The 18,402-nt window shown below is 37.9% G+C and overlaps 1 protein-coding gene across 4 annotated transcripts in view; it reads right to left on the bottom strand.

Moving 5' to 3' along the window:
* LOC122790313 (keratin, type I cytoskeletal 18-like) overlaps positions 1 to 18,402 on the bottom strand; it is a 508,415-nt gene that overhangs the window by 91,697 nt on the left and 398,316 nt on the right. For all 4 annotated transcript variants that reach the window (XM_044057831.1, XM_044057834.1, XM_044057833.1 and 1 more), the window contains 2 exons: positions 15,327 to 15,374; positions 1,170 to 1,220 (listed from right to left, as the gene is read on the bottom strand). In XM_044057831.1, coding sequence (XP_043913766.1) covers positions 1,170 to 1,220; positions 15,327 to 15,374 — 99 coding nt within the window. The remainder of the gene's footprint in view (positions 1 to 1,169; positions 1,221 to 15,326; positions 15,375 to 18,402) is intronic.

Here is an 18,402-nt window from a genome sequence, read left to right as displayed (position 1 = left end):
TTTTCCCTTGGGTAAGTAGACTAAACTACTTGGCTCATTTTAATCCAGCACCTGTGACATTATACATGCCAAAATTAAAAGAAGGATTACAATGAAAATAATCAGGATTATCAAAATCCGACATTGACACCTTGCAATTGGAATCAGCCTCTTCCTGTTAATTTAAATATAATGCATCAACATCATTGTTTTTACATAGATCTGTTATCTTAATCTATTTGTCAGGCTAAATGTAAATATTGTATATAGCTGAATATTTATTAATTGTAAACAATCATTATTATGTTTTAAATCAAAATAAAAAATTATTTGAGTAAAAAAAAAAAAAGGGTTATCAAAATCCACAGTATATTGATGCTTCATACAATGGGGTAGGGGGCTTCCTGTGGTGTCACCTGAAAGTTCAGGGTCTTTGGCATCCCCATCAAAAGTCAGACCATATCGACATCAGAGAGATGATATCTCTGATTCTGCACCTTCAGGTTTTCTACCCAGTTCTCTCTCCAGACCCTCTGAAGGTTTGCACAGACAATACCACAGTAATGTGGTATGTCAACAAGCTGGGGGCACAGTCTTAACTTCTTTACAGGCTGGCTCTTCAGGCCTTGGATCTAGCTATCAGATTTTGGCTGACTATTCGGACAAAGTGTGCATTCCTTCATAGCACAATGCAGTGACAGATGCCTTGAACAGGTCAAAAACAATGGGTCATGAATGTGTGCACCACAGAGATGTGTTTCTGGACATAGTCCATCAGTGCAGTATTCCTCAGGTAGTTCTTTTTGCCTCCCTTCTAAACAGGCAGTTCCCACTTTTCTGTTTTGGAGTGCCATGCCAACTGGCAGGGAAGACAGACTCCCTTATAAACTGCATGGTGCAACTTAGTGTTGATTTAACATTACTGACTTGTAGGAAACAGATATAATATATTAATTCCAAGGTATGTTTCACTTTGTAACACCTTGCCCTAAAAAAGGCATGTCTTATCTACAGCAATAATAATGCCATGTTTTTAGTAAGTCATAAATTTCAGGGCATAAATGAGCAAGCAGGAGGACTATATATTTTGAGTAAACATTTCCATTTGCTGATAGTAATAACCATTTCTTTTTAAGAAACTTTTGCTGAAAAGTAGTTTATATTTATCTATGAATGTGTGTGTTACTTACTTGTTCAGTGATGACTTGATAGCTGTTGATGACCCAATTGCTGACTCCTCCCTTTGAGAAAAAAAAACAAACAAATCTACCATTACTTGAAACCAAGTATAGATATTTGGCAGGTGTGCAGTCTGAGATGAGACATTTTATTAGTTGTATCTTTTTTCTGAATTTTAAACAGCAAACAGAGCAAATGATGACTGAAATGGTACAATCCACTTAATCATTTCCTTTACCTTGTTCAGTAAAATTCTAAAGATCCAGACTTCTCTGTGGCTTACGGTTTCTTGTCCATCAGAAGAGAATGTATGTAGCATTCTGGAAGCTCTTGAATTCCACTTGGCTGACCATGAAGAAACTCCTTTTTTCTAAGGTGTAGGATATTAGCATCCCCCTAAGTATGCATGCAGTTGGGCAAAGAGGTGTGTGTGCCATTTTTTATGAATGCTTTATATGTGCAGGGGCCATTTTGATGTCTTAGGGATCTACATTTTACAGTGGCTGCTGTGGATACCACATTGGTTTTCCGGCATAATGTAGGCTTTATCATGGACATGCTAGTTGTTTTGTCTAATTAGCACTTGCATTTCTGAATGTAAAATAGCTCTTATAGTATAACATCGCTGATAACAGTACTAAGATGGAATATGATGTAAATTGTCTTAGTGAGAGTTTGAGGACAAAAATGTGTAATTATTTTAAATTATAATTTTATAATATATATATATATATATATATATATATATATATATATATATATATATATATATATATATATATAAATATAATTTTATAATAAATATCAATAAATACAGTTACATTTTATGAAGGAAACCTTTAAATGTTGTATAACCTGACTGGGTTATGGCTACATTCAGCAGGCTTTATTACATCCTATATCATCATTGGGGTAACAGTAGTGCTTTGTTAGTGAAGCTGATAGCAAAGGCCATGTAATTTGGATGATAGTTGTTCATGATCTGATGCATCCTTAAACATGCCAACACATTTGGGCAACTACTGGAAAATCTGGGTAAGCTGGATGCAACTATTTGAGTTTATTTTTCCTTGAAACTGGTATCTATCTAGCTAAGACTTCTAATGCAAGAATAATGAGCAATTTTTAAGGGCATTTCTTCATGAAGAAAGCTTGGTTTATTATGTGAAGTTTGCTTTCACCTTTTGTGGATTACTTTGCCTGTTAAGAGATAATCTATTTGTTGTATTTTATGGAAGGGGAGTAAGAGATCCTTTTATAATCCACATTACAGTCCTTGGTCTATTATATGCTTATAGTAGAGATGACATTTAGCAAGGGAAATAGAACAAAGGTTGTTTTATAACTAATGGGATGGATCTAATTACGATATTAAATATTAATTGATTGTAGTTGTGGGCCACACTAGGATCGTAGAGAATAATGAAACCAGGGACATATTAATAATAGTAACTTATTATTTTGCATTAACTATATGCAGTATATAGAAAAGATCCACAGGAACATCTTCCCTCTCTCCATTTATCTGCCTAGTCATCCATCCAAGTCTTACAGGTAACCACTCATTACTTTTAAATTTATTTAACATTCATTTATTCAGTAGGTGAGCTGATCCCAAGGCACCATTTTATCAGTGGCCTGTGTCTACAGGATATCAATTATAGAATTGTAGTTTTATCTTATCTACCATGTTTGTGTTACAAACTTAAAAAATACAGTGAAAACAAGTCCACACTATAAGCCAATAAATGTTAATGACCACACATAGAAGTACTGTGACAAGCATATCCATCACACTAATGTGTGTAGGAATTAGTAAAATGGAGCTATAAAGACAGCATCAGTTCTCTAAGAAACTATATAATTCCTAGAAGCTTACATACTATATACATATAAGGCAACAACACAAAGCCCAGCATTTACAGTAATTGTGGTGCAGTCCACTTCTGAGTTTTTATAAATCAAGTGGATCATATTTACTTACTATAGTTAGTTTCCATCGCCCATGTAACACTGTCTTGAAGCCCTTTGTATAGAAGTATTCTATCAGCCAGTAAAAATGGAAATCCATGGACCGATAGATTTTTGACTAGAACACTTGCTCAACCACTAACTCCACCAACCATATTAATCTCTACAGCTTCTCCCAAGTCATTCAGTCCTGCACTAGGCTAGGAAATGCTAAAATCAAAGAAAATCTCCTAGATTGGATGTTGATAAGGAAGCAGGACTCCTTCTGGACACCCTTAGTGACCACTGACCCACCTTCTTACTAAAATACGAAAACCATGCTAACTCTACCCCACTAATACAAACTACCCAGAACAATAATAACTTTGACCCAAACAAATTCAAACTCAAACTAAAATACCATAATTGGAACATACTAGAAGAAGTACCCCTAGAAGAAGCTGTAATCCAATTCAACAACACTTTTCTAAAAATCCTAGATGCCCATGCCCCCCCTTCCTTTACCATGAAACTCAAAATGAATACTGCCCCCTGGACCACCAAAGAGACTAAAAATAAGATTTATCAAAGGAATAGAGCTTGACATCACTGGAGACCCACAAAATCTACAGCAACTAGAGAACAATTCCAAAAACTTAGAAACAAAACCAAAAAAAAACTATTCTCCAGAATAAAAATAATTATTTCCTACATCTGCAAAACAGGCACCAAAGCAACCCCAAAAAATTCTGGACAGGAATAAACTACTTCACCGTGGGAAATCCCCATCGCCAACCTCCACAGGCGAAATCACCGACATACCTGAATCGTTCAACAAGTACTTCATAGAAACCATCTCAAAACTAGTTCAATAACAACTCACTACTACTACCAATATCCCCAAACCTGCAGTCCATCCTCAAATTACCTTCCAAGTCCAACCCATCCCTACCAATTATGTCAAACAATTATTATTCAAACTTAAACCTACTACCCTAAAAGCGGATGGCATCCCAGCAGAATACCTCCAGTTGGCTGCTAATGAACTTGCATACTCGATCTCTATTCTACTTTGATCTATATTAGAAAGCACCATCCCACCAATCTGGAAAACCTCCTACATCATCCCTTTACATAAAGGTGGAACATCCACTGACCTCACCAACTATTGCCCTATTGCCATCCTGTCCCCACTAGCAAAATTTCTTGAAAAATGTGTGCATTGCTAACTTATGCCATACCTATTTAATAAACCCAGCATGGATTCTGCCCTGCCCACAGTACAACTACAGCCCTTGTTTCCTTTACAAACCTCATCAACCAAAACAGGCACTTAGGTAAACTAACATCTGATATATTCTTGGACCTGTCAAAAGCCTTAGATATGGTCAACCATCCTAAACTACTCCACTCCATTACTAATCTTGGCCTTAGTGATCACACGCTAGTCTGGTTCCAAAACTATCTACATGGTAGACAACAAGCAGTTCGATGGGACAACAACCTATCCTCACTGCTGCCTATTACCACAGGAGTCCCACAAGGGTCCTTTCTGGGACCCCTTCTATTCTCCATCTTCATTAATGATCTCCACAGCATATGCCAAGGTGCAACTATTATACAATATGCTGATGACTCGACATTAGTCTGCCCAGCCAATGACCCACACAAACTCCTCTCCATTACCCAAAAAGCCTTCTTAATTAACCTGGTTTCTTAACAAAAACCTATTACTTAATCCCAAAAAGACCAAACTGTTGCTATTTAAACCAAACAAATCCATCTCAATGTCCAGCACATTCAATATTGTGACCAGAGATGAGACTATCATCTCTCCAGGCACTCATACTAAACTGCTAGGAGTGACTATTGACAACAACCTCAAGTTTGATCTACATATAAATCAAACTATTAAAAACATTCACAAAAAACTGGGCAGTCTTTATAAAAACAAACCATTTCTAAACTAGCCTGCTAGAATAACCATAGCTCAAACCCACCTCCTCTCCACATTATTCTAGGCCGCTCCCATCTTCACCAACCTACCCAAAACTGAAATGGCCAAGCTTAACATCTGCTGCAATCAAATTGCCAAATTTGCTACTGGTGCCCCCTCCCGTGCCCACCGCTGTCATTCACTAAATCAACTTAATTGGCTTGAATTCCCAAATCTGCTCTCATTTCATCAGCTTTCTTTTGCCCAGAAGCTCCTACTACTACATGAAAAAACCCCAGCACTATCTAATCTACTTAAAGTACAAACTAATACCAGACAACTTCGCCCTAGTGATAAAAGACTAATCAAGGTGACCAAAAGCAATAACACAGCTGGTGACTCCCCCTTCCCTAATAACATTAGTAAAATTTGGAACTCATTACCTTCTGCTATTACCTCAGCCAACTCAATGGTTATATTCAAAAGCTACTAAAAGAACACCTAAAACTCGCATGGTTATGCCCTTGCTGCCCACCAGGTAGACCCATATCCTACACACCCTCTGACCCACTCTCGTGCTCCCTTTCACTTCCATCCCTTCAAGAAGAATCGTGACTCATCCTTACAGTGCCTCACCTGCAAACACCCACACCAACAGTCAGCAATTATACACATTCCAACTTTAAACCCAACCACATCTCGCAAAACTAACCCTAACATCCACTCCCAACCCCATTTTACTTAGATTGGTCTCAATCAATGCTATTACTGGAAACTAGTACATTCTAAGTATTACTTTACTTTAATTTAATCTATGGAATTTTGTTAAAGCTTGTGACTACCAATGAATATTGTACTTTGTAACTTTAAAGCTATGGAGTCTTGTTAAAAGTCATGTGTTTTCCTATGAATACATGCCTGCTATGCAGAAATCTCATAGTTGTTTGTTCTTAATCTGTGGAGTTTTTCTCCCCGGGCCTCCACTGAAAATGGGCATGTATCCAGTTGGACTCTCCCGGTCAACAGATGTAAAAAAATAAATAAATAAAAATAACTTCTTTCTCTAAGAGGTATAAGCTTTCCTAAGCCTACTGCTTCTAAAAGGTATGCAAGTTTTTGCACTCTGCCAACTACTACAGTATTAATTTGGTTCCCTTTGCAAACATTTTGAAAAACAATACTGATTCCAGCTGCACACCATAGTCATCCTGAGCTCCTGAGGAAGAAAACAACTTAAGTATTTACCATATCTTAACTTTATTTATACACGTTACAAACATAGCTCTACAGTCTTGAATTTAACAGGTATAAAGAACTCATACACATATTTATTTTTTATTTTGCTGGATTGCAATGAACTTAAAATTTGAACATCAAAAGAGATGCCTTTCCTCTGTTGTTTCTTGTAAAGTTAGTTAAACATATTAAATCAGAAATTCACCAAGAATAGATGCAATGAAATATTATTAAAACAGTTTATCAGACACGCGCTTCTTCAAGGAAAGCTGTATGTACATGTGGTTGTGTGTGTGTGTGCTTCTCTCTTTCTCTCTCTCTCTTTATATATATATATATATATATATATATATATATATATATATATATATATATATATATATATTTATAAACATCTTAATGCTGAAGCTCTGTATTGTCACTTTCTTTCACATTTCAGCCACACACAAATATAGAAAATAAATATACATATGAGAATCTTACAGGGTAGCACATAGTGGATTATTTTGAATCCTGTGAGTTACCAAAGCATGACAGTAGCTTTTCTATCACAGCAGGAATGTTTCAAGAATCATACTTACATGAGTCAGTGTGCCCATATAACATTAAGGTATTTGTGACTGCTTTACAATGTATTATTTATGCAGCAAGTTGAATGATTTAATGAGATAAAATTTTTAGTCTAAGTAAGGTGATATTTATGGTACAGGATGCAGGGTGTGCCTGAACAAAGTTCACAGTGAGACGTACAGAATTACAAGCGAGTCAGAGAGAAATTCTAAGTCAGATCCTGTTTAATTTAAATAAGGCTAAGAATGCTGGTGGGTCACCTGGCTTTCTGCAGCTGAAACCAAACCTCAAAAACCAGGCCTCAAAGCACAGAAGCAGAACAGAGATGTGGCAGCTAGATCTGTGTGCAGAAATGTTCAGACTAATGTTGGACTGAAGCCCAGATCAGAAGTATATAACAGAATTTATCAGTAATCATTATGCAAAATGTAGCTTAGAAATAAATGTATCTAGTTATTTAACTGAGGGATATCAGGGTGAGCTAAGAGACGGCACAAAAAAACAAAGGTGTTGGTGGGTGGCCTTGTACAGATTACTGACTCCACTACATGTGAAGTAAAATATAACAAAATTATTTGGCAAACAGTGCTTGTGTGTGTATGTGTGCATGTGAATGTTTGGTGGGGGGATACCACCTTCATACTCTATTTGCAAATAATACACTCTGAGTTTATAGCACCTTAGGTGCATTATATTTCAATATTTTCACACCCAAGAGATTTTTGTGAAATGTAGAAAACTCTTATTATGCCTGAAGACTTTGTATTCTGTTTGTTCTATGTCACATGGTGAATTAAATTTATATTTTTTGGGATTAAGAATTAAATTAAATGCAAGTAGTAGGGATGGAGTTAACAGAAATTGTAGTGTTGTGATATTGGCTGAAAAATACAAACACTAGTTGGCTTAAAAAATATTGAAGAAAGAATTTGTGCCAGTGGTAATCAGTAAGGCAGGTGATCATTGGAGCAATGTTCTGGTGATGGTAAGAGAATAATTAATGTGAATATCAAGGTGATACTGAAACATTTGGAAGCGGTGAAGACTGGACATACCACCTATTTTATTTGTTTGATAGATTTACTAGGAGATCAGAATGGTTTGAGGTTGAAAATACTGAGTTTTTCCATCTTCAGCATCTTGTTGGGATGTCCATTTAAGTAGAAGCATGAAGTAATATAGGTAATTGGGGTGGTCAAGTGGAAAAGGCGCAGCGAAGGTGGGTCACATTACAGGATAAGGCTCAAAATTTGGTTTCAGGAAAATCATTATATTCCCATTCTTTGTATCAGAGAAATTGTATGGGAAGCCCAGACTGATTTGTGTACAATTTGTTTCTCTACATAAGAATGAAAAAAATACTGTTGCAGTTCAGGCAGCCAAGAAGGAAATGTGCCATTTAACAATTTGAGTTTCGTCGTATATGACACCAAACATACATACACAGAGATTCCTGGATTTTGTAAACACAAACTCCCTGGACCAGATGGTCAGTACACCAACCAGGGGTGCAACCATACTGGATCTGGTCCTTACTAATATGTCTGGCTATGCAGAACTGTTCACAGAAACCCTGCACAAGCCTGCATAGAGGTAGCTGTACCACCAGGAAGAAGTACAGAACTAACTCAAAAAACAAACCACCCTGATGAAATCACAAAACCAATTGGCTGAATAACAGAAAGAAGAAAATCATGGCAAAAATTAGGAGGTGCTGCACCCAGCAGGATAAGAGCACTCTCATCAAGCCAAATGTGAGGTAAGTTCGGTCAAGGATAACCAGAAAGCATTCTTTAGCTATGTCCACAACCTCAAAGGCAATGCACAATTGTGTGCAGAGCCCATTGTAAATGGAACCACCTATAATGAGCCAGAAGATATAGCAAACCTCCTGTCTGATAAATTCAGCTCCAGCTTTATCCCACTCTCCCAATCAACCTTCCCTCAGGAAATATCATCAAATATAACTCTCCCTACTATCACTAGGGAGCAGGTCCTCAATACTCTCTCTAAGACCAAGAACACTGCACCAATAGGCCCAGACAATATCCCAGGATGCCTTCTAAATAGCATGAAACATGACCTATCAGGGCCTCTGGCATTACTATTTAACTGTAGCCTCCAAACAGGCTTTAAGCCTCATGAATGGAAAAAGGCAACAATTATCCCTTTGCACAAAGGTGGGCCATCTACAGACCTGGAAACTACAGACCCTTAAGTCTCACTAGTCTTGTATGTAAAGCCATGGAAAGAATTGTCATGGAGATGATCAGTAGAGATATAATAAACCTTCAGACACTGGACCCAACTTAGTTTGGTTTTGTCAAGGGCAGATCATGCCTACCCAACCTGGTGGATTTCTTTGAGAAGATCACCAAAGCAATGGATGAGGGAACATGTTTCACACTGCCTTCCTTGACTTGGCCAAGGCATTTGACACAATACTCCACTTGGATATTGTTGACAAACTCAAGCAGTTAGGTACAAACCCGTATGTCACCCAGTGGATAGCCAACTGGCTCACAGACAGGACCGAGGAAGTTAGAATTGAGGAGTCTGCCTATACAAAGAGGCAAGTCACAAGTGGAGTCCCTCAGGGATCAGTCCTTGGACCACTCCTTTTTGGCATTTACTTCTCAGAAGTCAAGGCCAATGTCAGTGGTCTTTGGCTGACTAAATTTGCAGATGATTGCAAATTAGGAGCCGTCATTGAATCTCACACTGACACAAATGTTCCCAAGGAGAGGCTGAAACAAACAACTGGTGTCAGAGCCATGGACTAAAATTAAATGCCAAGAAATGCATAATAGTATCCTTTGGGAAGTCATCCATCCCTGGTAACTATCATATTGATAGCACACCCCTTAAATTTGAACCAGTAGTCAGGGCCTTAGGGACTCGCACAGATAATCTAGTCTTTGAACATCGCATATCTACAGTGGTGAGAAAATCATTCTATGTTGCTCAACTTATAAACAAAGGTATGGCATCTAAGTCCAAAGAAGTCATTGTTTCACTGTATTCGGCATTCATCAGGCCTCAGTGTCTCCTTTGATATGTACCTAACCAGGCATATCCAACAACTGGAACATTCACATAGCTTCCTCACTAAAAGAACACAGGACATAAGTAATATGTCCTGTGAAGACTGCCTCAAGGCCCTATCCCTGTATTCCATCTCCTACAGCCTTTTAAGAGGAGATGTATGCCTGGCATACAGGGCATTTTCAGACCCCACTCTGATGGACCTCCTGCATATCCACAAAACAGACAGCACCAGAATTACCCGTTCTAAAGACTTAAACCTTGCCTGTGATATAAATAGGGCCTGCTGGAGAGATAGGTATGTATCCCAGACACTACACCGTCTATGGAACAGGCTTCCCATCCATGTGAAGCACAGTTCCTCCCTAACCCAATTCAAGTGCAACTTGGACAATTGGATGGTAAACCAGAAAATTCATCCCTGGTTTGGCACCTAGGTCTCTAATGGACACAGAGGACCTGTAAGTGGTTCATCTCCCAGAATCATGCTTACACTTATCAAGGTATCAGAACTTGTCAGAGATTTGGGATGCATGGCTAGGCTTAAAAAGGCCCTTGTGGTCATTAGCCTAGTAAACACCTATTTAACTATGAACATATAAGAGGGAGCTGCAAAAAACAGTTTTGTAGTTGCATCCTGCAAGGTTTTGTCTTGGAGTATGTGCATTTGAATGGTGATTTTTTTATTTTTTTATTATTTGTCTGTATATTAATGATGTTTACATTTTAGGTGTTCAGACATTTTCAAGTACACCTCTCTCTCTCTCTCTATTTATATATATATATATATATATATATATATATATATATATATAAACCCAATTTTACCCAATATATAGCCCCTAGGAGCAAGAGGATTGCATGGGTTTGTGCCTATGCCTTGAGTATGCTACTGATTGCCCCTGTCCACAAGAGACATAGGCGCTACCCCAAGTGTAATTTTGCAGTTCCCCATCCATTGATCCAAACTGCTTTTGAAGAGGGTCAGGGAAGGGCTGTGCTTAATGTGAACAGGAAGCCTGTTCCAAAGATGGGGCAATCTATGAGACACATATTTTTCTCTCCAGCATGTTTTGTTTGAGTCCTAGTTTAGATCCCGAGATTGGGTGACCCTCATGCTGTTTGACTTGCATATGTGTAGCAGCTCTGTCAGGGCTGGATTTGAGAGAGTAGGTCAGGCATAGGTCACCTCTTAATAGTTCGTAAAATACAGAGTAAAGGGATATAACTTTTAGTCTATTGACGTAGGAAATGTTTGCAGTCTGAATTTTCTTTGTGAGAACCTCTGAGCTGCTGTAATTGCCTAGTATGTTGTGGTAACTGCCCAGATACCTTTATTCTTTAGTGTGAAGAGGGCTTGAATGGAGTGGAGTTTTTTATTTAGGCTCCTGGATTGAGCAGTAACACCTTGAGGTTCAGTTTAGTTGATTTTGCTATGTTGATAAGTTTGTCAATTGGCATTGCCTAAAAAAGGCACTATGGTGATGAATAAAGTTTTAGCCAGTATTGAAAAGCTTAGAGGGGACAAGTGCAGACCATCCTTGGCAATGATATGATCCGTCAGCCGTGTCCTCTCAAGCTAGCAAATAGTGTATCTCCTTAGAATGATATCAGAAAGAAAGCCAATTGTTAAAATCAGTCATCATTTGCTCATATTGTGGCATCATCCTAGGTGATGGTAATATGCTGCTTAATGCTCAGCTCATTTACCAGCTGGAGACACACAGTGTGACTGCATAGTCTGTCTTTACATATGGTCCAGGGAGGTACATCCCAGGCCATTTGCACCTACCTATGATGGAATCATACTGGTATCTGTGTGTGTGTGTGCTCCTGTGTGATTTGGTAGATCCTGGTGCCAGATAAGCATGTAACCATTATCTTGTCCTTTTTCAGCCTGGTTACAGGAGCATCAGTATACATTGCAATGGAGTCCTGTATGTTGAGAGTCCTGGGAAGTGTGTGTGTTTGCCTTAAGGGCTTAGTGTTTGGGGCTCCGTTGTGTGACTGTGTGTGCGCTCTTAGGTGTTCTTTTTTCTGAGTGCCTTTGAGCTTGCTAAGGCATAGCTTTAACAACGGACGGTCTAGGCATTATTTGTTATTCAGGAAGATTGCTTTTAAGTACATCAGCATATATTTGTATATGGGTGCTGTGTGCTATGTTAGGTAAATATTGGGTGTGTCTGTGCGTGCGTGTGTTTATGGTTTCAACAACCTTATGAGCATTTGAATGCGAGAGTTTAGCCTCCTGTGTACTTGTGCACCTCTCACATACTGTGTCTGTTTCTTTAATGTTTAAGTGGTTGTTGGTAGATGAGACAATTGATACATTATTGAAAGATGTCCATATCTACCAAGCTGGCAACAGTGAAGTTAGGTATTTGCATACCTATGCTCTCCAGTCCCTTGAGTGATTGGTGAGCTACAAGGGGGTGGTGTATTGCAGTTAGCAGGTTATTGAGTGCTTTGTTGGTTCAGACTAATAAGGGTGCTTTACTGGAGAGGATTATACTAAACAGTACTAAATTCTATCAACTTTAATATTTACGCAATACTAACAGAGCTTTATTAGGGCAGATTATGCTAAACTGTACTAAACTCTACAAAGTTTAATGTTTACACAGTATTAAATTCTGCTAAATCTATCGGTATTGCCACTCAAAGCCGAACTAGCTGCACTAAGCTTGTCAACACACCAGGTATTTGTGCTATGTTTACTGCTTTACAGGGCACAGTTTTATGGACCATTCTGTGGGAAAATTTTCCTTTCTTGGATGGATCTGTGGAAAAAAGTAGTTCAGAAGTACTTAAATAGCTTATACAACAGACAATACCAATGAAAGATGGGAGGGAGGGAGTTTGGAAACCAGATTACCATAAGGGGCAGAAGCCAGAGGAAGCAGGCTAGCTAGGAAGGGATCCAGTCAAATTAAGTATTGATGCTCTTGCAGAAACTTTATCTTAATGTTTCAGTGGAGCTGGGGTGGACACAGAGCAAGGGAGCAGAAAGGCACTAGAATGCAGTTTTAAACAGGTAAATGATAAACAGAATATTAATCTGTAAGATGAAAACTCAAGTATCAACAACTGTAAAGGCACTGAAGCACATATCCTGGAACAGAAAAACAATACTCACTACTGAATTCTACTATAGTTTAGGGCATGAGACTATGCAGAAATATGCCAGTAACACTGCAAAAAGCACATTTTACTTGCTTTATTTTGCCTCTCCTGCACTTCATGGATTTGCTGTGCTAGTGTGTGGATGTACAAATGGATGTGAAATATATCAGTAATCAACCCAAGAAGCAGTAGGAGACTGAAGTGCCATCTTACAGTGATATTAGTTAAAAAGATAAGTGATATCTATCATTAATAATATCACTGTAAAATAGAATCTACTCCTCCATGTGGGTAATGCCGGAGTTGCTCACTTATGCCTTGGTTTGTTCATTCAGGTTTTGCTCTTCTGATCAAACTACAACAGCCATGGTAAATCCTTTATTACCCATAGGCAGTAGTGGATTATTGATAAATTATTAATCCTAACAAAATACCAGTGAAATATTAACTGCAATGTACATGACACTGCATGATACCATGTCATCAAAGATGGCATGGTATATCTACAGTAATAATTCTGCTGTATATTTAGGGAGACATATATCCCACTGGCTAAATGACCAATCAGCATCCAGACAGGCTATATTCTGGCAGAATGGAGGACAGACAGCAACAGTCATCCCTCTGAATAAAGGGGGACAATAAACCAGCCCAGGGAATTGTAGACCCATTAGCCTTACCAGCCTCCTTTGTAAGGCCATGGAAAGGAATATCATGGACCTTATCAGCAAGGACATAAGTAATCTCCAGACTTTGGACCCAACCCAGTTTGGATTTGTTAACAGTAGTAGATCATGTCTGTTGAATGTGGTTGACTTCTTCAAAAAAGTCATCAAAGCCATGGGAGAGGGAACAACTGTGCATACCACCTGCCTTCACCTGGCCAAGGCTTTTGACACAATCTCCCACTCGGGCATTATAGAGAAACTCTCTCAGCTGGGCATAAAACCCTACATCACTAGGTGGGTAGCAAAATGGCTCACTGACAGGACACATATTGTCAAAGTGGATGAATTCACCTCTAGCAAGAGTCAAGTCACCAGTGGTGCACCTCAGGGTTGTTTGCTAGGCCCTCTCCTGTTCAGAATTTATTTCTCAGAAATCAAGGCAAATATAGACGGCCTTTGGATGACCAAGTTCAGGGAAGACTGAAAATCGGGGGCAATCACTGAATCCTTGAATGATACTGCTATACCCCAGAAAGGATTAATGCAGATAAATGGTTTGTGCCAAAACCATGGACTGAAACTAAATGTAAAACAATGCATAGTTATTCCCTTTGGGAAAGCAAATCCCCCAGCTAATTATAATATAGACACCCCCCCTCCCCAAGAGTAGACCTAGTGGCCCATGATCTGGGTACTCAGATTGATAGTAATCTGAACTTTGACCATTGTGTGTCTACAGTGGCGAGGAAGTCCTATGTGGCACAACTCCTAAGTAAGGGCTTAACAACCAGATCAAAGGACATTATAATTCCATTGTACTCAGCCCTCATCATTCCAAAAATTGAGAACAATTTACCCTTTTGTATGTACCTCACCAGACATATGCAACAACTGGAGTGACTCCAGAGGTTTTTCAACAGGAACATACAGGGTATAAAAAAACTATGTGGAACGATTGAAATCCTTACCACTGTATTTTGTCTCTTACAGACTATGAAGGGATGATTTGTGTCTGGCTTACAGGGCAGTTTCTGATTCAGCCTTGATGGAATTTTTACACATTCGTAAATCAAACACCACGAGGGTCATTTGTTCTAAGGATCTTAACCTAACCTCTGACACAAAAAAAATCCTGTTGAAGAGATAGAAACCTCTTTCAGAGACTACCCCTTTCTCTGGAACAAGCTTCCCATTCATGTCAAACAATCTCCTTCATTGACCCTCTTGAAGCCCGACTTAGATCTATGGATTGGGTAATCATAAATTTACTCCTGGGATGGCAGCAATGTCCCTCATGGACAGAGTCTGTCAGTATTTGCTACCTTAGCAGGGGCTTATTCTTCTGTAAACTTTGTTCACTTAGCTATTGAAAATAGGGAAACCTGGGATAAATATGGCTAGGCTTACAAGGGCTCTTGGGCTGTTAGCCTCGTAATCTCCTATGAACCTTTGAAGCATTCTTGTGAAATTGTAGAACATTCTTTGGCATATTTATTCTCCTTTGATGTAGTAATTTACAAATCTTAGCATAGTTTCAGGATAAAAATTGCCATTTGCTGATAGTGGCTTATCTTTTCATTTATGAAAGTTTTGTTTAACAATGGTATACTTTTATCTCTGAAGATAAAGTGGTTACTTACTGTGCCAAAGAAGACTTTATGGTTGTTGAAGCATCTGCAGACTTGTCCCTTGGGGAAGAAAATAAAAAAATTACCATGATTTGACAACAAATATGAATAAACTACATATGAAGTAAATCCTTATGTTAGACATTTGACTGCTGCACACTGTGGTTAGACATGTTAATTGATATACATTTTCCTGCCCTCTGAAAGCAAGTGATGACTAAGATGATGCAAGCTATGAATTTATTTTCCTTTCTGCTGTGCAATGTAATATATATATATATATATATATATATATATATATATATATATATATATATATATATAGATACACACACATATATATATATATATATATATATATATATATATCAGTGACTTATGAACCCTTCTGAGTTGGAAGGGGCTATATATATATATATATATATATATATATATATATATATATATATATATATATATATATATATATACTTTTGGTGATCTGCTGAATTTCCCATGCCTAACTCTGAAGAAACTACTCTTTCCTTAAGTGTAGGAAATTAGCATTACTCCTGCTATATATACAGTTGTGTATCAATATAAGGAGTGTGCATATGCACCCTATTAGTGAGTCACTACAGTGCTAATGTTTGCAGAATGTCATTTAGTAATAGCCATGCTTGTGAAGCTCCGAATTGTTTGTTTCTGCGTCAAGAGCATTAACATGTTTAATTTTACCACAGTGTAGAATTAATCTGTGAATGGCTCCTTGGCTGGCATTTTGTATAATGTCATTTATGTGTTTACCTGTGATATGCATACATACTTACATCTGGTGGAGCTAAGCTAAAACTTTCAGGTCTGGTTTGTTTTGAAGGTGCCTACCTAGCTGATAGGGTTCTTGCTTACCACACTGCATTGCCATCACAATTGAGCACGGAAAAATTAAAAGGAGTGGCTCCAGTTACCAAGTGTTTTTTAAGGGTGGCTCTTACTCCTACATTTCTGATGTGGGGGATCTAACCATGTACTCCCAATCTTTAAATATATATATATATATTGGTGGCCATTCGGATAGCCCAGTGGTCTGCAGTTTGTGGTGGCCTCTGTGGCTACCAAACTACTTTCCACAAGTAATGTAGGCTTTATCATTGACATGCTGATGGGTTTGTCCCATCGGCACCTGTACATCCGAATGTAAAGTACATCTTATTGTATAAATTTACTTATGCTGGTTGCAGTACTAAGAGGTAGCTTGAAGTGTTTTATTATGTTCGCGATACTGAAAAAAATTTGTGGGAAAAAATCAGTATGTATCTAAATAATTATAGTTGTATATGAACTGAAGGACCATACTGCAAAGGGTATGTTTTGCAAAAATTATGAGACCATTATTATGGACCAAGCAATTTGGGTAACATGGATTTGCAATGTGATGTGGCCTTAAATTTTATTGAATAATTCCATGCAGTTGGATATCCTTTAGGAAAGTTGCAGTAAATGTTTAATTACATTTGTCTTCAAACTGCTATCTAAGTTTCATGTTAGATGATCACTTCATAAAAAAAATCTTCTGATATGTAATTTACATCTGGTAATTAAACCAAGGGATAGGCATAAATGTCACTCAACAGAACACAGTTCAACCACAACAACATTTCGTCCAGGAACATGGTGAAAGTCAAACACCAAGATGATGAGAGATATTTAAAATTTAATATGTTAAAACCACAAAAGAAAAACAATCTCTGGCAAAAACTACAAAATAGCAAAAAATACAAAAATAAATGATGCGAAATATTCAAAGTTTGATGTATAGTTCTTGTTTTGTGTTTTTTTGCTATTTCTTTGTTTTTTGACATTGATATATACTTGTTTTGTGGTTTTTACAGATTAAATTTTGAATATCTCACATCTTCTTCCTATTTGCCTTCCTCAGACTTCCTGGACAATATGTTGTTGTGGTTGAACATCTGTAGATTAGATTTATTGCTAAGAACATGTCTGTTAAAGTTTCTGAAAAGGGAGCAATATATAGTTTTATAACTCATATTTTAGTGGAGTCAATGGCAGTGTTATCATAGTAGCAGAATGAAAAGTCATTTTATAATGAATGGGAAAAAATTAGTTAAGATATTAAATAGCAGTTCAGTTAATCCGCGGTGGTGCAGCGGTAGCGTTGTTGCCTCACAGCAAGAGGTTCTCCCGTTTGATTCTCGGCTGGAGTGCGAGGAGTGCCTTCGGTGTGGAGTCTGCATGTCCTCCCCATGGTTGGGTGGGCGTTCCAAAGACATGCATAAATGGGAGTGCCTTTGTTGAAGGTTGGATGCCGAGCTGGCACCTCGGCGTTCATGAAAATCTACTGCCAATCATTAGCGGACCGGAGTTCCACTGTGGCGACCCCTAACAGGGAAAAGCCGAAAGGCAACAACATTAAATAGCAGTTCAGTTACAGAAATAAGCTACACTAAGATATTAGAAACAAATGAAACCAAGGGCAAATGTTATAATTGTTATTAATATTATTTTTGTTTTGTTTAATCAGGTTTCCTAGAAGAAGCAGTGAACATGTTTGTTGACTTTCAGTGACTGGGAAATGTCATGTGACATTCTTGTGTATAGTTGTTGGGATATAAAGTAGAGGTTCTGTTTGTTTCTATTTTATGCATGAAAATGCATCTATCATTTCAGAATTGTTAGGCTGTTATCTCACTATATATACATGAATGTCCTGAAGAAAACTTTGACTGCTGATTTCTCTCCTTGGGATTAGCCAATCAGCAGACAGAGTGAAGGGGGCGGGGTTGTAAAGGTGGCTAGTTTCTGTTTCCTGAGTTGTAGCCTAAGGGCTACTAGAATAGTGAGGAGTTTGGACATCTGCTGTTAAGGGAAAGTTCAACTTACACAACATTTTTTTTTCAGCTTTGTTTGACATTCATTGGCTGAGCAGGTAGGCTGATACCAAGATACCAATTTCAGTGAACTGACACCAGCCAGTATTAATTAAGAAATGTTAACTTTTATTTAGTCTTTTTGTCTGTCTTGCATGTATAAATTTAAAACTAAATCGACTGTGGAGTATAGGCTACTAAATACTAGTGATCAAACA

Source organism: Protopterus annectens, chromosome 16.part0 (genome assembly GCF_019279795.1).
Source record: "Protopterus annectens isolate FY-2018-M chromosome 16.part0, PAN1.0, whole genome shotgun sequence".
Lineage (NCBI taxonomy): Eukaryota > Metazoa > Chordata > Ceratodontiformes > Protopteridae > Protopterus > Protopterus annectens.
Note: the sequence above shows the minus strand (reverse complement) of the source record. Positions and strands in the feature narration are given on the sequence as shown.